The sequence below is a fragment of the Lolium perenne genome, chromosome 3, assembly GCF_019359855.2.
Source record: "Lolium perenne isolate Kyuss_39 chromosome 3, Kyuss_2.0, whole genome shotgun sequence".
NCBI lineage: Eukaryota > Viridiplantae > Streptophyta > Magnoliopsida > Poales > Poaceae > Lolium > Lolium perenne.
Genome location: NC_067246.2, coordinates 315,975,921 through 316,000,133, shown reverse-complemented (window position 1 = coordinate 316,000,133; position 24,213 = coordinate 315,975,921). Strand labels below are relative to the sequence as shown.

The following is a 24,213-nucleotide window of genomic DNA, read 5'->3' as shown; positions in this document are numbered from 1 at the left end:
AGCATCATCCTAGGTTCTCCGTAGTCACTAAAGCTTTCACCTTTACTTCCGCATCGCATATAAAACCGAAAAAGACATAAAAATTGGTTAGCGCCTATTCGTCCCCCTCTAGTCGCGCCTACAATCATTAAATTGGTATCAGAGCAAGGCTTCTTGCTCGGGCTTTACCGCCTAAGAAATGGCCGATAAAGAGGTACTTGGGGAGGTGACCCTTCCCGGTGAGCAACTACCTCCTCCATCTAATTCTGCTAGCACGACACCTACGTTGGATGACCTTAATAATTTGGAGTCGTCCATCCTAAGCCAAATGAAAGCAATGATGGTGGAGTTGGTTGCTCCAAAACCAAACCCCGTCGTAGATCCTAAGGCAAGTGACGATGTCCCTACACCAAAGGCTACATTTCCTCTTGTTGACTTTGTCCCCAAAGAGTCCAAAGTCCCTCAAGAGGAGGAGGGGGGCGACCGCCTCGGCTGAGCCGGTGCTGTAGAGGGCGATTGCGCGTGCCCAGAAGAATGTCCCAGGTACCTCCCACTCCCCTAACCCCAAGTCTCTCTCTCGTTTTGCTGTCCTCCCAAACGTTTCCGATGAACATCTGTTGACAGTAGCCAAAGATAGCTGCATTGTTTTTCCGTCGGCCGCTGGCAACCCGGCCCCTCTGCTATCTATCATCAGAGCTAAGGAGCTCGCTCAAGCGGATCTTGCGTTAGCCCGGGACGGGCTAGCTGCGGAGCAAGCTGCGGCGCGTGAGGCGGAAGGAAAGGAGGATACCCAAGAGCTTGCGGAGGCAACAGGGGTTGCCTCCCAAGAGGCCGCGTTACCATCTGAGAGCTCTGGGGGAAGGAAGAAGAAGGAGGTACTCGCAGTGAGAAAGAAGAGGGTATACAAGAAGACCGCAGCGATCGGAACGAGAGTCTTAACCCGCCAAGCACGGGGTCGCAAGAATGGTGCCCAATGAGAGCCCTCTTCTGGAACATTAGGGGTTTTGGGCGTAGGGGGCGCCGAACCCTTCTAAAAGATTACCTCCGGATACACAAGATTGACCTGGTCTGCCTACAAGAAACTATCAAGCAGGACTTCACGGACCAGGAACTGAGAAGCCTGGAGGTGGGGGATAAGTTCTTCTGGTGTTGGTTGCCGGCGAACGGGCACTCAGGTGGGATGCTGCTGGGGCTCAGGGACAGCATCTTTGATGTGGGTAGAATCTCCCTTGGCCAGTTCTTCATCAGCGCGTCTATCATGTGCATAGCTGATAATTTTAAGTTCGAGATTGTTGGGGTTTACGGGCCAGCTGATCATACACATTCGCAAGAGTTCTTACAGGAAATCTCCGCCAGGGTGGCGGTCTCGGAGCTCCCAATCCTCATGGGTGGGGATTTTAACTTGTTGCGGGACGCAGCAGACAAAAACAACGACAGAGTTAATTGGGCAAGAATGGATGCCTTCAATGACAACATCGCCAACTGGGGTCTGCGGGAGATCCCTCGTACTGGGGCTCGGTACACTTGGACTAACAAACGTCTTAATCCGGTCAGGTGTGTGTTGGACAGGGTGTTCATCGCACCCGAACTTGACACGCACTTCCCGCTGTGCTCCCTGGTGGCCGAAACCAGTCTGGGCTCTGATCATACCCCGCTGATCTTGGATACGGGCCAAGACATACAATGCTTTAGCAATAGATTTTTCTTTGAATCTAGATGGATGGAGTTACCGAACTTTTTGGATATGTTTGCGGCTATCTGGGGAGAGCTAGCTGCCATGGCTCGAGGAAGGGATGTCCTTGACTGGTGGAGCTTCATGAGTGGAGGCGTGAGGAGAAAGCTCAAGGGCTGGAATGCAAATCGGAAGGTAGAGGCAAACGTGGCCAAATTGGCGCTCTTGCAGCAGATCAAAGGCCTTGACGAGAAAGCAGATTCAGTGGGGCTGGATGGTGAGGAATGGGCATTCCGTTATCACCTCGAAGAACAAATCCTCGCCATTTTTAGAGACGAAGAAGAATACTGGAGACAAAGGGGGAGAATCAGGTGGATGCTGCAGGGAGATGCCAACACGGCGTACTTCCATGCGGTTGCCAACGACGAGCGCCTAAGTGCTGTATTCTGAGATTGCTCACGGACAACGGCCCGATTACTGATAAAAGGCAGATTCAGGAACATGTTTACGACTTCTATCGCCGTCTCCTGGGATCAAACGACACAAGGGTGTGTTCTTTGGATCCAGGGGCTTGGGGGGAGGAAGCCAGAGTATCCCTGGAGGAGAATGAAGATATCTTGCGTACTCTCTCCCAAGAGGAACTGGACAAGCTTGTGATGGAGATGAAATCTGACACGGCCCCCGGACCAAATGGCCTTCCGGTCCAATTCTTCAAGAAATTCTGGCCTCTGCTCAGGATGGGAGTCCTGCACATCGTCAACGACTTTTTGTTGGGAAGAATCGATATTTCCAGACTCAATTTTGGGATCCTATCCCTGATTCCTAAGGTCCAGGGAGCGGACCACATTTCCCAGTTTCGGCCTATCGCGCTTATCAACGTGATTTTCAAAATGGTCTCAAAGGCGGTGGCTACCAAACTGGACCCGATTGCTAACAGGGTGATTAGCCCTAACCAAACTGCATTCATCAAGGGGAGGTTTATCCTGGATGGGATCCTGGCCCTGCATGAGGTAGTCCATGAGGTTAAAGCCAAAAGGGAGGCTTGCATCCTCCTTAAGCTGGACTTTGAAAAAGCGTACGACAGGGTCAATTGGGATTTCCTCAAGGAGGTGCTCAGATGCAAAGGCTTTGACTCTGGGGCTGTTAATCGTATCATGCAGCTGGTCTCTGGAGGACAGACAGCAATTTCTATCAATGGGGAGGTGGGCCCGTTCTTCAGAAATAAAAGGGGAGTCCGGCAAGGGGACCCGCTCTCCCCCCTTCTCTTCAATTTCATGGCAGAAGCCCTCTCTGTTATTCTCACTAGCGCCAACACTGCTGGACATGTTGCTGGGGTTGTCCCACACCTGATTCCTGGGGGAATCACGCACCTCCAGTATGCCGACGATACTATTATCATGATCCAGGATGATGAGCAACAGCTTGCAAACCTTAAGTTCATTTTGATGTGTTTTGAGGACATGTCGGGCCTAAAAATTAACTACCATAAATCTGAGGTGATTGTGATGGGGAGATCACAGGCAAGGCAACAGAGGGTGGCGGATCAGCTGAACTGCAAACTAGGGGAGTTTCCGTTCATCTACTTAGGGCTACCAATCTCGGACAGAGCGCTGACCATGGAACAATGGTTGTTCCTGGTCAGGAAGCTGGCTGCCAAAGTGGAACCTTGGTGGGGCAAATTCATGTCATCGGGAGGATGGCTGATTCTGTCCAACGCCTGCCTCGCCAATCTGCCTACATATGTGATGGGTCTGTTCCTGCTTCAAGATGGCATTCACGCCAAATTTGACTCCCACAGAGCAAGATTCTACTGGGAAGGGGTGGGCCCTAAGAGGAAATTCCATCTGGTCAATTGGCCTGCAGTTTGCAGACCTAAGGACTGTGGGGGTTTGGGGATTGTCAACTCAAGGCTCATGAATGTGGCGCTTTTGTTGAAATGGGTATGGAAGTTGTATCAAGACGGCAACCAGCTATGGAGACAGCTGATCAATACCAAGTACACCAACGCTGGTGACATTTTCACGGCATCCGGGCAACGGGGCTCTCAGTTTTGGCGCAGTATTCATAAGATTAAGCATCTGTTCAAATTAGGGGCTAAGCATTCCATAAGAGACGGTCGCCGCACTAAGTTCTGGATGGATCGATGGGTGGGGGAGGCACCTCTAAAAGATAGGTTTCTAGGTCTGTTCAACGTTGCTTGCTCGCAGATGGATTCCGTGGCACATGTTTGTGGTTCCAATGAGCCGATTAGTTTTCGTAGACAGCTTGACCAGGAGCTGGTTAGAGACCATGCTGAGCTGCAGTCCTTGATCGACTCTACCGTGCTGGTCGAAGGCCCGGACAGGGTGTCTTGGCGCCTCGAGAGTGACGGGATTTTCTCCGTCAAATCCATGTATGCGCGTCTGTCGCAAGGGGCGACTGTCGCACACTTCAAGGATGTGTGGGCGGCAAAAGTTCCGCTTAAAATCCGCATCTTTGCGTGGCAGCTAGTCCTCGATCGTCTCCCCTCTAGTGCTAACATCTTGTCGAGGCACGGACCAGGCAACGGCAACTGCTCTCTTTGTGGGGAAAGAGAGACGGCGGATCATATCTTCTTCACTTGTCCTTTGGCCGTGTTCGCCTGGAGCGTCCTTAGACAAATTCTTCAGTGCAGTTGGTGCCCTGCCTCCTTCCTGCAATTCTTCACGATTATTGCCAATTTCGCGGGTCGGGCTCGTAGAACGATTTGGTGCCTCTTTCTGGCACAATCCTGGGCGCTTTGGCTTATCAGAAATAAGATGACCATTGAGTCTAAGTTAATTAGGCACCCTGCTAACATAATCTTTAAAACCTTGTTTTGTTTGCAGCAGTGGCTCCTTCTGGCGAAACCTCTGGATCGTCCCTGGCTTAGATGGCTGATCTCAGAACTCAAACGGATGCATGCTGTTCACCTCCCGGAGGACACCTGAAGCTACACCTTTCTTCTTCATCCCAGGGAGCGGATGTAGACTTAGCTGTGTTCTCTGGTTCTCGGTCTGTTAGGGGAGGCCGACCCCAAGTTTCTCGTTTATTCGTACTGTCCTGGCTAAGCTGTACGCCGCAGCATGTAATGAATCGTTGTGAACCTGCGGGCTTTATTAATTTAAAGTCGGGCACCTAGTGACTTATATCTAAAAAAGGATGCTCCACCGATTGAGGGACATTCTGAGGATAATCATGCGGTGCCACCACCAAATGATTACACCATAAATTTTCCAATTCCAATGCCTCATATAGTGTCTCATGGTGCACCACCGCAGCTTGAATCTAACAATTTTGAAAATTGGCAATTCTTAATGTGTTCTCATGTGCGCAGCACCTCCATCGAGCTATGGCGCATCATCAAAGAAGGTTACTCACCACGAGATCCAAGAAACTTGACAATAAGAGATGTGGTGGATGACCAACTCAACGCCACCACCATCCACATGATCCACATGGCCGTCACACCCAAGGATCGCGCTCATATCCGTTTCCTCAAGACCGCCAAAGAAGCATGGGATAAACTTGACAAGCTTTTCCTCGTAAATGCGAGCATCCAAAGATCTCGTTTTGACGAAGTGGACAATATGGCCGACAACGTCGTCATGATCGAAGAGAATCTCCCGAAGAGATATATCGACGCCTCATTGCTCTCGCCGTGGAAATGCAAGATCTTGGAGCAAATTTTGTGGATGACCATTGGATAAAGAGAAAGTTCTACAATGCTCTCCTCCCCTATGAGGAAGTCAAGTTTACGGCCATCCACCAAAATGCTTCCTTCCGCGCCATGACAACCGATGAAGTCCTTAGCGAAGTCATCGCTTTGGTTATCTCAAAGAAGAACGCGGAGGATCTTGTTGCCCGTGCTCACAACGGTCGCAAACCCAACCTCACATTGAAGATGAAGGAGCATGAAGCAAGTGAAAGTGATGAGGACCCCATTGAATGGTGCCCGGATGATCTCAAGACCAACTACCATGAGTACATGGCTCTCGCCGCCATAAACTTTTGGGGTGGGAACAAGACTAGAAGTTCAAGGCCAAGAGGAAGCTGAAGATACTCGCCTCGTGATCCCTAGGGAAGGGCAAAAGGGGGAGGACTTTCTACCAATGCGGTGACAAAAATCACTTCGTTGTGGAGTGCCCCTTTGAGAGAAGGGAAGACAATGGTGGAAGGCTTGTTCGCAAGGACAAGTCCAAATCCTTCTCAAAGGGATTCTCCAAGTTCTCCTCCAAGCCAAATGACGCCAAGGACTCCTTCAACAAGAAACCAAGGGAATTCATCATCCATGAAGAGTACTCCTCCGACGATGGTTGCGACAATGATGACAAGAGCTCGAACAAGGAGAACGAGGGAGCTGTAGGGATTCGTTGCATAGAAAACAAAAAATTTCCTACCGCGAACACGCAATCCAAGCCAAGATGCAATCTAGAAGACGGTAGCAACGAGGGGATGATCGAGACTCACCCTTGAAGAGTTCCAAAGCCTACAAGATGAGGCTCTTGTTGCTGCGGTAGACGTTCACTTGCCGCTTGCAAAAGCGCGTAGAAGATCTTGATCACGGCGCCACGAACGGGCAGCACCTCCGTACTCAGTCACACGTTCGGTGTTGATGAAGTCGACGTCCACCTCCCCGTTCCAGCGGGCACCGGAAGTAGTAGCTCCTCTTGAATCCGGCAGCACGACGGCGTGGTGGCGGTGGTGGTGGAGAAACCCGGCGGAGCTTCGCTAAGCGTGCGGGAAGTGGTGGAGGAGAGAGGGCCGCTAGGGTTTGGGAGAGGGGGGCGCCGGCCACTATGGGGTGCGGCCACCTTGTGGTGTTTTGGGGTGGCTGGGCCCCTCCCCTTGGCCCTCATTATATAGGTGGAACACCCAAGAGTTGGTCTACAAGTCTTCGAATAAGACCCCAAACCAAAACCTTCCATATGACATGAAACCTACCCAAGCTAGGACTCCCACTAGAGGTGGGATTCCCACCTTCCCTTGGGAGGGGGTGGCCGGCCACCTTAGGTGGAGTCCACCTGGGACTCCACCCTTTAGGGTTGGCCGGCCATGGTGGTGGAGTCCCTTCGGGACTCCGCCTTCCAAAGTGACTTTCTTCCGGAATTTTCTAGAACCTTCCATAAATGCACCGGATCATTTTCAAACTTATAAAATGACTTCCTATATATGAATCTTATTCTTCGGACCATTCCGGAACTCCTCGTGATGTCCAGGATCTCATCCGGGACTTCGAACAAATCTTCGAACTCCATTCCATATTCAAGTTCTACCATTTCAACATCAAACCTTAAGTGTGTCACCCTACGGTTCGCGAACTATGCGGACATGGTTGAGTACTCTCTCCGACCAATAACCAATAGCGGGATCTGGAGATCCATAATGGCTCCCACATATTCAACGATGACTTTAGTGATCGAATGAACCATTCACATACGATACCAATTCCCTTTGTCACGCGATATTTTACTTGTCCGAGGTTTGATCATCGGTATCACTCTATACCTTGTTCAACCTCGTCTCCTGACAAGTACTCCTTACTCGTACCATGGTATGTGGTCTCTTATGAACTTATTCATATGCTTGCAAGACATTAGACGACATTCCACCGAGAGGGCCTAGAGTATATCTATCCATCATCGGGATGGACAAATCCCACTGTTGATCCATATGCCTCAACTCATACTTTCCGGATACTTAATCCCACCTTTATAACCACCCATTTACGCAGTGGCATTTGATGTAATCAAAGTACCTTTCCGGTATAAGTGATTTATATGATCTCATGGTCATAAGGACTAGGTAACTATGTATCAAAAGCTTATAGCAAATAACTTAATGACGTGATCTTATGCTACGCTTAATTGGGTGTGTCCATTACATCATTCATACAATGATATAACCTTGTTATTAATAACATCCAATGTTCATGATTATGAAACTAATCATCCATTAATCAACAAGCTAGTTAAAAGGCATACTAGGGACTCTTTGTTGTTTACATATCACAAATGTATCAATGTTTCGGTTAATACAATTATAGCATGGTATATAAACATTTATCATAAACATAAAGATATATAATAACCACTTTTATTATTGCCTCTTGGGCATATCTCCTTCAGTCTCCCACTTGCACTAGAGTCAATAATCTAGATTACATTGTAAGGTACCTAACACCCATGGCATTCTGGTGTTGGTCATGCTTTGCCCTAGGGAGAGCTTTAGTCAATGGATCTGCTACATTCAGATCAATGTGTACTTTGGAAATATTTACTTCTCCATCTTCGATGTACTCGCGAATCGAGTGGTAACGCAGCTTGATATGCTTCAGCCTCTTGTGTGACCTTGGTTCTTGTGCATTGGCGATGGCACCCATGTTGTCACAGTATATGACTAGTGGGTCCAATGCACTAGGAACCACACCGAGCTCTACAATGAACCTCTTCATCCATACCGCTTCTGATGAAGCCTCTGAAGCCGCTATGTACTCTGATTCTGTTGAAGACTTCGCCACCGTGCACTGCTTCGAGCTTGCCCAGCTTACTGCAGCACCATTCAATATAAACACGTACCCAGACTGTGACTTAGAGTCATCAGGATCAGTGTTCCAACTTGCATCGGTGTAACCGCTTACAACGAGCTCTTGGTCACCTCCATAACAAAGAAACATATCCTTAGTTATTTTCAAGTACTTCAGGATATTCTTGACCGCTGTCCAGTGTTCCATTTCTGGATCACTTTGATATCTGCTAGTCAAACTAACAGCATGTGCTATATCCAGTCTAGTACATAGCATGGCATACATGATAGATCCTACTGCCGAGGCATAGGGGATATTACTCATCCTTTCTCTTTCTTCTGCCGTAGCCGGTCCCTGAGTCTTACTCAAGACCTTGCCTGGTAACATAGGTAAGAACCCTTTCTTACTTTCGTCCATTCTAAACTTCTTTAGAATCTTGTCCAGTTATGTACTCTGTGATAGCCCTATTAGGCGTCTTGATCTATCTCTATAAATCTTGATGCCTAATATATACGATGCTTCACCAAGGTCTTTCATTGAAAAACTATTATTCAAATAACCTTTTACACTGCTTAATAGTTCTATATCATTCCCAATCAATAATATGTCATCTACATATAATATCAGGAATGCTACAGAGCTCCCACTCACTTTCTTGTAAATACAGGCCTCTCCATGACACTGTATAAACCCGAAATCTTTGATCACCTTATCAAAGCGTCGGTTCCAACTTCTTGATGCTTGCTTCAGTCCATAGATTGAACGCTGAAGTTTGCATACTTTGTCAGCATTTTTAGGATCGACAAAACCTTTGGGTTGTACCATATACAACTCTTCCTTAATGTCTCCATTAAGGAACGCCGTTTTGACATCCATCTGCCAAATCTCATAATCAAAAAATGCAGCTATTGCTAACAAAATCCTCACAGATTTTAGCTTCGCTACAGGTGAGAAAGTCTCATCGTAGTCAACTCCTTGAATTTGTCGGAAACCCTTTGCGACAAGTCGAGCTTTATAGACAGTAATATTACCATCAGCATCTGTTTTTCTCTTGAAGATCCATTTATTCTCGACAGCCTTGCGGCTATCAGGTAAGTCTACCAAAGTCCATACTTTGTTATCATACATGGATCCCATTTCGGATTTTATGGCTTCTTGCCATTTGTTGGAATCTGGGCTCATCATCGCTTCTTCATACGTCGCAGGGTCCTCATCATTGTTGTCCACAATCATGACATTTAGACAAGGATCATACCAATCAGGAGTGGCACGTTCCCTTGTCGATCTGCGAGGTTCAGTAGTTTCCTCGTTCGAAGTTTCATGATCATTATCATTAGCTTCCTCTGTTACCGGTGTAGTCGGTACAGGAACAACTTCCGGTACTGCGCTACTCTGATCAACGAGTAAAGATTCATCAATCTCATCGAGTTCTACTTTTCTTCCAGTCACTTCTTTAGTGAGAAATTCTTTCTCAAGAAAGGTTCCGTTCTTAGCAACAAAGATTTTGCCTTCGGATCTGTGATAGAAAGTGTACCCTATAGTTTCCTTAGGGTATCCTATGAAGACGCATTTCTCCGCTTTGGACTCTAGCTTGTCCGGTTGTAACTTCTTTACATAGGCTTCGCAACCCCAAACTTTAAGGAACGACAGCTTAGGTTTCTTATTAAACCACAATTCATACGGTGTCGTTTCTACGGATTTTGATGGTGCTCTATTTAAAGTGAATGCGGCTGTCTCTAATGCATAACTCCAAAATGATAACGGCAAATCAGTAAGAGACATCATAGAATGAACCATATCTAAGAGAGTTCGATTACGACGTTCGGACACACCGTTTCGTTGTGGTGTTCCCGGCGGTGTCAATTGTGAAAGTATTCCGCATTTCTTTACATGCATGCCAAACTCATAACTCAGATATTCACCTCCACGATCAGATCGTAGAAATTTAATCTTCTTGTTACGTTGATTTTCTACTTCACTTTGGAATTCCTTAAACTTCTCGAAAGTTTCGGAATTATGTTTCATGAAATAGATATACCCATATCTACTCAGATCATCTGTGAAGGTTAGAACATAACGATAACCACCGCGCGATGCTACGCTCATTGGTCCGCACACATCGGTATGTATGATTTCCAATAAGTCAGTAGCTCGCTCCATCATACCAGAAAATGGAGTCTTAGTCATTTTTCCCATTAGACATGCTTCGCATCTATCAAGTGACTCAAAGTCAAGTGATTCAAGTAATCCATCGGTATGGAGTTTCTTCATGCGTTTCACTCCAATATGACCAAGATGACAGTGCCACATATAAGTAGAATTATCATTCAATTTAATTCATTTAGCATCAATGTTATGTATATGCGTATCACTACTATCGAGATCTAACAGAAATAAGCCATTCTTTTCAGGTGCTCGACCATAAAAGATATTGTTCATAAAAATAGAACAACCATTATTCTCAGACTTGAATGAATAACCGTCTTGCATTAAACAAGATCCAGATATAATGTTCATGCTCAACGCGGGTACAAAATAACAATTATTTAGGCTTAAAACTAATCCCGAAGGTAGATGTAGAGGAAGTGTGCCGACAGCGATCACATCGACTTTGGATCCGTTTCCAACGCGCATCGCCACTTCATCTTTCCGTAGTCTTCGTTTATTCTTTAGTTCCTGTTTCGAGTTACAAATATTAGCAACCGAACCAGTATCAAATACCCAGGTACTAGAACGAGAACCAGTGAGATAAACATCTATAACATGTATATCAGATATACCTTCTTTCTTCTTCTTGACAAGGCCGCTCTTCAGATCAACCAGATACTTGGAGCAATTACGCTTCCAGTGTCCCTTCTCCTTGTAGTAATAGCACTCAGCATCAGGCTTAGGGCCATTCTTAGGTTTCATAGGAGGCGTGGCAGCTTTCTTGCCACCCTTCTTGAATTTTCCCTTAGACTTGCCCTGTTTCTTGAAACTAGTGGTCTTGTTGACCATCAACACTTGGTGCTCTTTCTTGATCTCAATCTCAGCAGCTTTTAGCATGCCAAAAAGTTCAGGTAACTCCTTGTTCATGTTCTGCATATTGTAGTTCATCACAAAGTTCTTGTAACTTGGTGGCAGTGATTGAAGGACACGATTAATCCCCAGTCTGTTAGGAATCACTATTCCCAAGTCACTGAGTTTCTTCGCATGCCCGGTCATAACCAGCATGTGCTCACTAACGGAGCTACCTTCTTCCATCATACAGCTGAAGAAATGTTTCGATGCTTCATAGCATTCCACGGCCGCATGAGTCTCAAATATAGCTTTCAGCTCATTGAAACTCATGAGGATCGTGGTGCTCAAAACGTTTTTGAAGATCGGATTCCAGACTGCACAGGATGGCACACTGTACTTGAGAGTACCGAGCTTTCCGAGTAGCGTAAACATTCTTTACTTCCTCGGTTTCAGTTTCTGCAGGAGGGTCACCTAGCGGTGCATCAAGCACATATTGCAGATTTCCACCAGCGAGGAAGATCCTCACATGACGGAACCAGTCGGTGAAGTTGCTACCGTTGCTCTTAAGCTTTTCTTTCTCTAGGAACTGGTTAAAATTGATTGAGGACGCCATCTCTACAACATATATTTGCAAAAGTTTAGACTAAGTTTATGACAAATTGAGTTCAAATTTTAATTTAACATAATTAAAAATCTAGGTGAACTCCCACTCAAAACAATATCCCTTGCATTGTCTTAGTGATCACACGAACCAAATCCACCACACCTAAGTCCGATCATCACGAGACAAGGTGTGATTTCAATGGCGAACACTCAAAGTGTTCATCATATCAACCATATGATTCATGCTCTACCTTTTGGTATCACGTGTTCCGAGACCATGTCTGTACATGCTAGGCTCGTCAAGGCCACCTTAGTATCCGCATGTGCAAAACTGTCTTGCACCCGTTGTATGCACTTGTTGATTCTATCACACCCGATCATCACGAGATGCTTCGAAACGATAAGTCTTGGCAACGGTGCTACTAAGGATGAACACTTTATTATCTTGAGATTTTAGTGAGGGATCATCTTATAATGCTACCGTCGCGATCTAAGCAAAATAAGATGCATAAAAGGATTAACATCACATGCAGTTCATATGTGATATGATATGGCCCTTTTGTCTTTGCGCCTTTGATCTTCATCTCCAAAGCACGGACATGATTGATGCGCGTGGTTGACGTATTGTCTTTCCGTTCGACACGCGTCCGTTGGGAACCCCAAGAGGAAGGTGTGATGCGCACAACGGCAAGTTTCCCTCAGTAAGAAACCAAGGTTTAATCGAACCAGTAGGAGTCAAGAAGCACGTTGAAGGTTGATGGCGATGAAATGTAGTGCGGCGCAACACCAGGGATTCCGGCGCCAACGTGGAACCTGCACAACACAAACCAAGTACTTTGCCCCAACGAAACAGTGAGGTTGTCAATCTCACCGGCTTGCTGTAACAAAGGATTAGATGTATAGTGTGGATGATGATTGTTTGCAGAAAACAGTAGAACAATTGCAGTAGATTGTATTTCAGTATAGAGAATTGGACCGGGGTCCACAGTTCACTAGAGGTGTCTCTCCCATAAGATAAATAGCATGTTGGGTGAACAAATTACAGTTGGGCAATTGACAAATAAAGAGGGCATGACCATGCACATACATATTATGATGAGTATTGTGAGATTTAATTGGGCATTACGATAAAGTACATAGACCGCTATCCAGCATGCATCTATGCCTAAAAAGTCCACCTTCAGGTTATCATCCGAACCCCTTCCAGTATTAAGTTGCTAACAACAGACAATTGCATTAAGTATTGCGCGTAATGTAATCAATAACTACATCCTCGGACATAGCATCAATGTTTTATCCCTAGTGGCAACAGCACATCCATAACCTTAGAGGTTTCTGTCACTCCCCCAGATTCACGGAGACATGAACCCACTATCGAGCATAAATACCCCCTCTTGGGGTTACTAGCAAAAACTTGGCCAGAGCCTCTACTAATAACGGAGAGCATGCAAGATCATAAACAACACATAGATATAAATTGATAATCAACATAACATAGTATTCTCTATTCATCGGATCCCAACAAACACAACATATAGCATTACAGATAGATGATCTTGATCATGTTAGGCAGCTCACAAGATCCGACAATGAAGCATAATGAGGAGAAGACAACCATCTAGCTACTGATATGGACCCATAGTCCAGGGGTGAACTACTCACTCATCACTCCGGAGGCGACCATGGCGGTGTAGAGTCCTCCGGGAGATGAATCCCCTCTCCGGCAGGGTGCCGGAGGCGATCTCCTGAATCCCCCGAGATGGGATTGGCGGCAGCGGCGTCTCTGGAAGGTTTTCCGTATCGTGGCTCTCGGTACTGGGGGTTTCGCGACGAAGGCTATTTGTAGGCGGAAGGGCAGGTCAAGGGGTCGCGAGGGGCCCAGGAGACAGGCCGGCGCGGCCAGGGCTTGGGCCGCGCCGCCCTACCTCCTGGCCACCTCGTGGCCCCACTTCGTTGACTCTTCGGTCTTCTGGAAGCTTCGTGTGAAAATAGGCCCCTGGGCGTTGATTTCGTCCAATTCCGAGAATATTTCCTTACTAGGATTTCTGAAACCAAAAACAGTAGAAAACAGCAACTGGCTCTTCGGCATCTTGTTAATAGGTTAGTGCCGGAAAATGCATAAATATGATGTAAAGTATGCATAAAACATGTAGATATCATCAATAATGTAGCATGGAACATAAGAAATTATCGATACGTCGGAGACGTATCAGCATCCCCAAGCTTAGTTCATGCTCGTCCCGAGTAGGTAAACGATAAAAAAGATAATTTCTGGAGTGACATGCCATCATAACCTTGATCATACTATTGTAAAGCATATGTAATGAATGCAGCGATCAAAACAATGTAAATGACATGAGTAAACAATTGAATCATATAGCAAAGACTTTTCATGAATAGTACTTCAAGACAAGCATCAATTAGTCTTGCATAAGAGTTAACTCATAAAGCAATAATTCAAAGTAAAGGTATTGAAGCAACATAAAGGAAGATTAAGTTTCAGCGGTTGCTTTCAACTTGTAACATGTATATCTCATGGATAGTTGTCAACATAGAGTAATATAACAAATGCAATATGCAAGTATGTAGGAATCAATGCACAGTTCACACAAGTGTTTGCTTCTTGAGGTGGAGAGAAATAGGTGAACTGACTCAACATAAAAGTAAAAGAAAGGTTCTTCAAAGAGGAAAGCATCGATTGCTATATTTGTGCTAGAGCTTTGATTTTGAAAACATATAGAGAGCAATAAAAGTAAAATTTTGAGAGGTGTTTGTTGTTGTCAACGAATGGTAGTGGGTACTCTAACCCCCTTGCCAGACAAACCTTCAAAGAGCGGCTCCCATTTTATTTTATTTTTGTGTGGCACTCCTTCCAACCTTTCTTTCACAAACCATGGCTAACCGAATCCTTCGGGTGCCTGCCAACAATCTCATACCATGAAGGAGTGCCTTTTATTTTAGTTTTATTATGATGACACTCCTCCCCACCTTTGCTTTCTCAAGCCATGGCTAACTGAATCCTTCGGGTGCCGTCCAACAATCACATACCATGGAGGAGTGTCTATTTTTATTAATTAATTTGGGACTGGGAATCCCATTGCCAGCTCTTTTTGCAAAATTATTGGATAAGCGGATGAAGCCACTAGTCCATTGGTGAAAGTTGCCCAACAAGATTGAAAGATAAACACCACATACTTCCTCATGAGCTATAAAACATCGACACAAATCAGAGGTAATAAATTTTGAATTGTTTAAAGGTAGCACTCAAGCAATTTACTTTGGAATGGCGGAGAAATACCATGTAGTAGGTAGGTATGGTGGACACAAATGGCATAGTGGTTGGCTCAAGGATTTTGGATGCATGAGAAGTATTCCCTCTCGATACAAGGCTTAGGCTAGCAAGGCTATTTGAAACAAACACAAGGATGAACCGGTGCAGCAAAACTCACATAAAAGACATATTGTAAACATTATAAGACTCTACACCGTCTTCCTTGTTGTTCAAACTCAATACTAGAAATTATCTAGACTTTAGAGAGACCAAATATGCAAACCAAATTTTAGCATGCTCTATGTATTTCTTCATTAATAAGTGCAAAGTATATGATGCAAGAGCTTAAACATGAGCACAACAATCGCCAAGTATCACATTATCCAAGACATTATAGCAATTACTACATGTATCATTTTCCAATTCCAACCATATAACAATTTGTAACGGCCCCGGGTAGTACCCCTTATTAGATTTGTTTGTTATTTTCTTTTATGCATCGTCATGACATCATGCATCATATCATTCATGTTTTTTTTAACACAATAAAATTATTTTGTAAACCCTAGCTATTTTGTTTTTCCCTCTCATATGGTTTTATTAAACCTACCCCTTTCTTTTCATTTAATAAAACTCTAAAATAAAAGTATATTTTGTTTTGCCAAACTTTTCCTCCATTCTTTATCTCTTTCATGCTTATCTTTGTTCCTTGTTTTCCTTGGCATCTTTTCTATTTTGTTATCTCTTTGCAATTTGCAAAATTCATTTTTGCAAAGGGCCACGTTTGCTCTTTTCCAGCCCAACTATTCTCTTGGTCCTTTCCTTCCACCGTAAACCACCAGGAGACCACTCCAAACAATCTACTCCTCAGCCCATATAACAACTGAAGTCCTCCCTGCGTCTTCTTCTTGTACGGCATGCCATCCGTGCTCTGGCACGTCGCTGTCTAGGTGATGGGACGGCTACGAGCAGCAGCACCCTTCCTCCTTAAAACCAACCTCTGCATCCTGCAACCCTAGCTCAGCCTCTCCCTCCTCCAAACAGCAGCGCCGCCACCCTCTCCATCTCCTCCCAGAAAACCCTACCGTGAGACAACCTCCGCCGTCTACCTCGCCGCCGCGACGCCATGGCCACCGTCGAGCCAAACTGAGCGGTGGAATCGGACCACCGTGTCCTCCTCTCCGTCCTGGACGTCTTCACGGAGCAGGAGACGCCAAGTTCTGCTCGGCCACGTCCACTTCTGCCTCATCTACCCCCGGCCACTTCTCCTTCCACAACGCCGGCGACCCCCTCCGCCCCTCCTTCTCGTCACTGAGCACACCAGGGTGAGCAGCACACCTTTCTTTCTCCCTTGCATGCATTTACACTCCTGGATCGAGACAGAAACGAGAGAGAGAACGAGATCGAGTTGTTTCCGAAACGAAAAGGTTGCTCTTCTTGATCTGTTTCACGGTAGCATCTTCCAACGCAGATCCTCGCCGACACAGGTCACCCCAGCACACGTATCTGGTACCATTAGAATCACGGTTTCACCCTCTTTCCAGCAAACTTTGAATCATCCAAATCGGATCAGTAACGGCGTCGCCATCTTCATTCAAAGTCGGCTCCAGAAAACAGTCTCCGTTTCAGATTCAGATTCGCTGTTTCGTTGTCTCGTTTTCCGGCGAGTTTCGCCGTCGTGTCCGTGCGTCTTTTCTAACCAAAACCATCGCATTCAAATCTTGGCACATCCCTCTTGCTCAACCTCTTTCGTATCGTTCAAAAGCATGTCCCGTTTCTCCGTTGCCGTCACTTTAAATTCCGTGCACAAATCTGTCTACAGGAACCAGCAACTGTCCAGTTTCAGTTTGCAACTGTCAATTCTTCAGTTAACCTGTGCTTCTACGTTACCTTATTTGAGTCCCGCATAGATTCAAATCCAAGCCAGCAGCTCACTGGCCCCACCTCTGATCCTCACCCGAGCGTCCTGAGTTCGAATCCCCGTTTGAGCGCAGTAAAACAACATTTTTGCCTCATGCCACGCTGGCGCCTTCGTGGCGTGGAGCCCACCTTTCTGTGTCTCTGTCTAGCTTCAGCTCAGTATGAACCACCTTTTCCTTTTCTCTATTTTATCTAAAATCCCAGAGAAATGCTTTTATCTTGCAAAAATCATATCTTGTAAACTATAACTTGGAATAAAATATTTTATATATGAAAATTGTTCAGAAAAATATGAGGAACATTAATATTCCATCCATACATATGTTTGCATCTTGCATCATGTCGAGACGTGATAGTTATGCATGTTCACCTAACATATATATGGAGTATTTCGGATATCCCCGCTCCGTTTAATATTGAAGTATTGAAGTAGCGCACCCCTGCCATGCTTTGCCATGCTAACCAACACTTAAATTTGCCGGTAGATATGCAACTTCAACTTTAATTGTTTGTTCGGGATTTCGATCCCGCTTAATTGGATAGTTGCATCGCATCATATTTGCCATGCCATGCATATCATCTTGATCATGCCGGTTCTTATTCGTAGTTGTAAGACTTGCATCCGTTGTTTGTCCAGCATTTGCTTCTTCCCGGATAGGAACGCGAAGTGGTGTGGTGAGATACAACAAGTTCTCCGGATGTCCCTCGGCAAGCTTTAACAGGCAAGCATTTCCCCTATACTCCTGTCCCTGCAGGAGTCGCTCACCTATTTTATTTTGCCTTCTCCCTCATGCTAGACTTAAGTTGCGTTCTTGTCACGTGTCCCTTCCACTTGTTACCTCAAGCAGCCCATATTGCCACCACCACCTCCTACGGCTATTGTTTGGTTATCGGGTCTGCCTTGCGAGTCGTAGTGCATGCTAGTGCTGTTTTATCTTGTTACCGTTGTTGTTATCTTATCGGGTTATATGTTGGGAAGAATCATGGTTACTTTAGTTGTTGATCATTGTTTTAGCGGAGGCATCGGTGGGTCAGCTGCTCGTTTTGTGACGGCTCACTTGTGTTTCCTAGATAACTTAGGACCCGAGTTCTTGTTATCTGTTCCGAGACTGAGCGCTCTAACCACACGTGGGTATGCTTACCGGGTCTCCCCTCGACCACTGCCGGAATCTATAGCTTTGTCCAGTGGCCACAACTAGTTCGAATGTTTTGTTTCTCCCGGGCGTGCAAGCTTGTTTCTTTGTGGTCAGATGATATGATGTTACTTTTGGGGAAGCCATGTTGCCTTGTAACCCCGTTGTCTCTTGCACGTTCGTAGGTGCGGCACGTATTGTTAAGAGGTCATCCTCTAGTGGGCTCTGATCCTCTTAGCCGTTCTCGCAACAGCTAGGTCCGCGTCGGAGTTTCGATCGGGCTCCGAAACGGGTTAACCTAGTTAGGTGGCTTCCTGGACATTGTTGTAGTGAAGGAGAGTGCGTGTCGTGATATCCACCTGTCGTAAGTGGGTTGATCGTGCGTGTGGGTACATTTGGGCACCCCTGCAGGGTTATAATCTTATCGATAAGCCGTGTCCGCGGTTATGGACGACTTGGAATTGTATGACTCGATCATAGACAACTTACACCTATTGTTTCAATCATAATTACTTGTGTAGTAAGTTAGCACAACTTCAATAATAATTGGTTAAAACTTGACATTCGTGTGAGTGCCTTTGTAAGTACCTCCTGGCGAGGGGGGAACACATCGGCTGTGTTATGCTTGCAGAGTATAGAACTGTTAGTTACGCTCTCTCACCTTCTCTGATAGACGACTGTTGTAGAGTGTCTCTATAGGTTTTTAGTGCTTGCGCGCTGCCGCTTAACCCCACCATATTGCCTATGACGTTCCTCTTGCGTCCTCTAAGTCCCCTGCGTGCCTCAAGTACAAAGGACGACTGGTTGACGAACGCTTATATGTCTTGAAGTCTTGTTAAGTACGAACCCGTACTTATTGCTGCTTCTACGGGACATAACCGGGCAGGTATGAAGATATGTTCGATGAAGACGACGCTAGCAAGGTTACCCTTCCGGCTTGGCCTGGGCAGGGTTATGGACGCCACTGGTTATCTTCAGGACTCTTAGTCCAATTTGTATCTTGTCCGTACTCGGATGTATTTGATCTTCTGTATGATTTGGATCTTTGTATGTATCTATTTGTATCTTGACTCGTTGGAGTCGTTGTTATAATATATGTATCTTGTGGGCTCTATTGTAATCCTGTTGTAATGTTACCGCTCATGTTAATTCCTCTGGCATCACGTGTGCTTTGTCGCGCACATCGTGTTAGAGGGCGTGTCGGAATCGATATCGTGCGGATTTCGGCGGTTTCGCTGGGATCCTCAGGGTACCGGTTCCGGGGCGTCACACAATTTAACGAAGAAGAAACTTCGCCATGAATATTATGAGTAAAGCCTAAGGACATACTTGTCCATATGCAACAGCGGAGCGTGTCTCTCTCCCACACAAAGAATGCTAGGATCCATTTTATTCAAACAAAACAAAAAACAAAAACAAACCGACGCTCCAAGCAAAGCACATAAGATGTGATGGAATAAAAATATAGTTTCAGGGGAGGAACCTGATAATGTTGTCGATGAAGAAGGGGATGCCTTGGGCATCCCCAAGCTTAGACGCTTGAGTCTTCTTGATATATGCAGGGGTGAACCACCGGGGCATCCCCAAGCTTAGAGCTTTCACTCTCCTTGATCATGTTGTATCATCTCCCTCTCTTGATCCTTGAAAACTTCCTCCACACCAAACTCAAAACAACTCATTAGAGGGTTAGTGCACAATCAAAATATACATGTTCAGAGGTGACATAATCATTCTTAACACTTCTGGACATTGCACAAAGCTACTGAAAGTCAACGGAATCGAAATATCCATCGAACATATCAAAACAGGCAATGCGAAATAAAAGGCAGAATCTGTCAAAACAGAACAGTTCGTAAAGACGAATTTTATTGAGGCACCAGACTTGCTCAAATGAAAATGCTCAAATTTAATGAAAGTTGCGTACATATCTGAAGATCACTCACGTAAATTGGCATAATTTTCTGAGTTACCTACAGAGAATTTTTCCCAGATTCGTGACAGCAAAGAAATCTCTTTCTGCGCAGTAATCCAAATCTAGTATGAACCTTACTATCAACGACTTTACTTGGCACAACAATGCACAAAACTAAGATAAGGATAGGTTTCTACAGTAGTAAACAACTTCCAAGACACAAAATAAAAACAAAGTACTGTAGTAAAAACATGGGTTGTCTCCCATAAGCGCTTTTCTTTAACGCCTTTCAGCTAGGCGCAGAAAGTGTGTATCAAGTGTTATCAAGAGACGAAATGTCAACATCATAATTTGTTCTAATAATAGAATCAAAAGGTAACTTCATTCTCTTTCTAGGGAAGTGTTCCATACCTTTCTTGAGAGGAAATTGATATTTAATATTACCTTCCTTCATATCAATGATAGCACCAACAGTTCGAAGAAAAGGTCTTCCCAATATGATGGGACAAGATGCATTGCATTCAATATCCAAGACAACAAAATCAACGGGGACAAGGTTATTGTTAACGGTAATGCGAACATTATCAACTTTCCCCAAAGGTTTCTTTGTAGAATGATCAGCAAGATTAACATCCAAATAACAATTTTTCAATGGTGGCAAGTCAAGCATATTATAGATTTTCTTAGGCATAACGGAAATACTTGCACCAAGATCACATAAAGCATTACAATCAAAGTCATTGACCTTCATCTTAATGATGGGCTCCCAACCATCCTCTAGCTTCCTAGGAATAGAAGTTTCGCGTTCTAGTTTCTCTTCTCTAGCTTTTATGAGAGCATTTGCAATATGTTTTGTGAAAGCCAAATTTATAGCACTAGCATTAGGACTTTTAGCAAGTTTTTGTAAGAACTTTATAACTTCAGAGATGTGGCAATCATCAAAATTCAAACCATTATAATCTAAAGCAATGGGATCATCATCCCCAATGTTGGAAAAAATTTCAGCAGTTTTATCACAGTGCGATTTAATTGTTTTAGCAGTTTCAGGCAGTTTTTCGCGCTTTGCATTTGAAGTGGAAACATTGCTAACACCAATTATTTTATTATTAATAGTAGGAGGTGCAGCAACATGTGTAGCATTAGCATTACTAGTGGTGGTAATAGTCCAAACTTTAGCTATATTATCTTCTTTTTCATTTTCTTCTCTTTCCCACCTAGCACGCAATTCGGCCATCAATCTTATATTCTCATTAATTCTAACTTGGATGGCATTTGCTGTAGTAGCAATTTTATTATTATGATTCTCATGAGGCATAACTTTCGATTTCAAAAGATCAACATCAGCAGCAAGACTATCGACTTTAGAAGCAAGTATATCAATTTTCCCAAGCTTTTCTTCAACAGATTTGTTAAAAGCAGTTTGTGTACTAATAAATTCTTTAAGCATGGCTTCAAGTCTAGGGGGTGTGTTCCTATTATTGTTGTAAGAATTCCCATAAGAATTACCATAGCCGTTGCCATTATTATAAGGATATGGCCTATAGTTGTTACTAGAATTGTTCCGGTAAGCATTATTGTTGAAATTATTACTTTTAATGAAGTTTACATCAACATGTTCTTCTTGTGCAACCAATGAAGCTAACGGAACATTATTAGGATCAACATTAGTCCTATCATTCACAAGCATAGACATAATAGCATCAATCTTATCACTCAAGGAGGAGGTTTCTTCGACAGAATTTACCTTCTTACCTTGTGGAGCTCTTTCCGTGTGCCATTCAGAGTAATTGATCATCATATTATCAAGAAGCTTTGTTGCCTCACCAAGAGTGATGGACATAAAGGTACCTCCAGCAGCTGAATCCAATAGGTTCCGTGAAGAAAAATTTAGTCATGCATAAAAGGTTTGGATGATCATCCAAGTAGTCAGTCCATGGGTTGGGCAATTTTTAACCAAAGATTTCATTCTTTCCCATGCTTGTGCAACATGCTCAGTATCCAATTGTTTAAAATTCATTATGCTACTCTTCAAAGATATAATTTTAGCAGGGGGATAATATCTACCAATAAAAGCATCCTTGCATTTAGTCCATGAATCAATACTATTCTTATGCAGAGATAGCAACCAATATTTAGCTCTTCCTCTTAATGAAAAAGGGAACAATTTTAATTTTATAATGTCACCATCTACATCTTTATACTTTTGCATTTCACATAGTTCAACAAAATTATTGAGATGGGCAGCAGCGTCATCAGAACTAACACCAGAAAATTGCTCTCGCATAACAAGATTCAGTAAAGCAGGTTTAATTTCAAAGAATTCTGCTGTAGTAGCAGGTGGAGCAATAGGTGTGCATAAGAAATCATTATTATTTGTGGTTGTGAAGTCACACAACTTAGTATTTTCAGGAGTACCCATTTTAGCAGCAGTAAATAAAGCAAACTAGATAAAGTAAATGCAAGTAACTAATTTTTTTGTGTTTTTGATATAGAGTGCAGGACAGTAAATAAAGTAAAACTAGCAACTAATTTTTTTGTATTTTGATTTAGTGCAGCAAACAAAGTAGTAAATAAAATAAAGCAAGACAAAAACAAAGTAAAGAAATTGCGATGTGGAGACTCCCCTTGCAGCGTGTCTTGATCTCCCCGGCAACGGCGCCAGAAATCTTTGCTTGATGCGCGTGGTTGACGTATTGTCTTTCCGTTCGACACGCGTCCGTTGGGAACCCCAAGAGGAAGGTGTGATGCGCACAGCGGCAAGTTTCCCTCAGTAAGAAACCAAGGTTTAATCGAACCAGTAGGAGTCAAGAAGCACGTTGAAGGTTGATGGCGATGAAATGTAGTGCGGCGCAACACCTGGGATTCCGGCGCCAACGTGGAACCTGCACAACACAAACCAAGTACTTTGCCCCAACGAAACAGTGAGGTTGTCAATCTCACCGGCTTGCTGTAACAAAGGATTAGATGTATAGTGTGGATGATGATTGTTTGCAGAAAACAGTAGAACAATTGCGATGATTGTATTTCAGTATAGAGAATTGGACCGGGGTCCACAGTTCACTAGAGGTGTCTCTCCCATAAGATAAATAGCATGTTGGGTGAACAAATTACAGTTGGGCAATTGACAAATAAAGAGGGCATGACCATGCACATACATATTATGATGAGTATTGTGAGATTTAATTGGGCATTACGACAAAGTACATAGACCGCTATCCAGCATGCATCTATGCCTAAAAAGTCCACCTTCAGGTTATCATCCGAACCCCTTCCAGTATTAAGTTGCTAACAACAGACAATTGCATTAAGTATTGCGCGTAATGTAATCAATAACTACATCCTCGGACATAGCATCAATGTTTTATCCCTAGTGGCAACAGCACATCCATAACCTTAGAGGTTTCTGTCACTCCCCCAGATTCACGGAGACATGAACCCACTATCGAGCATAAATACCCCCTCTTGGAGTTACTAGCAAAAACTTGGCCAGAGCCTCTACTAGTAACGGAGAGCATGCAAGATCATAAACAACACATAGATATAAATTGATAATCAACATAACATAGTATTCTCTATTCATCGGATCCCAACAAACACAACATATAGCATTACAGATAGATGATCTTGATCATGTTAGGCAGCTCACAAGATCCGACAATGAAGCATAATGAGGAGAAGACAACCATCTAGCTACTGCTATGGACCCATAGTCCAGGGGTGAACTACTCACTCATCACTCCGGAGGCGACCATGGCGGTGTAGAGTCCTCCGGGAGATGAATCCCCTCTCCGGCAGGGTGCCGGAGGCGATCTCCTGAATCCCCCGAGATGGGATTGGTGGCGGCGGCGTCTCTGGAAGGTTTTCCGTATCGTGGCTCTCGGTACTGGGGGTTTCGCGACGAAGGCTATTTGTAGGCGGAAGGGCAGGTCAAGGGGCGTCGCGAGGGGCCCAGGAGACAGGCCGGCGCGGCCAGGGCTTGGGCCGCGCCACCCTACCTCCTGGCCACCTTGTGGCCCCACTTCGTTGACTCTTCGGTCTTCTGGAAGCTTCGTGTGAAAATAGGCCCCTGGGCGTTGATTTCGTCCAATTCCGATAATATTTCCTTACTAGGATTTCTGAAACCAAAAACAGTCGAAAACAACAACTGGCTCTTCGGCATCTTGTTAATAGGTTAGTGCCGGAAAATGCATAAATATGATG

At 44.6% G+C, this 24,213-nt stretch overlaps 1 protein-coding gene and 1 long non-coding RNA gene across 2 annotated transcripts; both read left to right on the top strand.

Annotated features, from left to right (window-relative positions):
- Positions 1-952: 952 nt before the first annotated feature.
- LOC139838253 (uncharacterized) lies at positions 953-2,101 on the top strand. Its single transcript, XM_071827641.1, has one exon. The coding sequence runs from the start codon at positions 953-955 to the stop codon at positions 2,099-2,101; it is 1,149 nt and encodes a 382-aa protein (XP_071683742.1).
- Positions 2,102-16,029: 13,928 nt separating this feature from the next.
- LOC139838629 (uncharacterized) lies at positions 16,030-19,250 on the top strand. The gene is made up of 3 exons (XR_011756237.1): positions 16,030-16,373; positions 17,606-17,690; positions 18,988-19,250. It is a non-coding gene; the product is annotated as an uncharacterized lncRNA (long non-coding RNA).
- Positions 19,251-24,213: the final 4,963 nt, after the last annotated feature.

Coding starts and splice junctions, on each gene's coding strand:
- LOC139838253 (XM_071827641.1), top strand. CDS start 953: ATGAGAGCCCTCTTCTGGAACATTAGGGGTTTTGGGCGTAGGGGGCGC.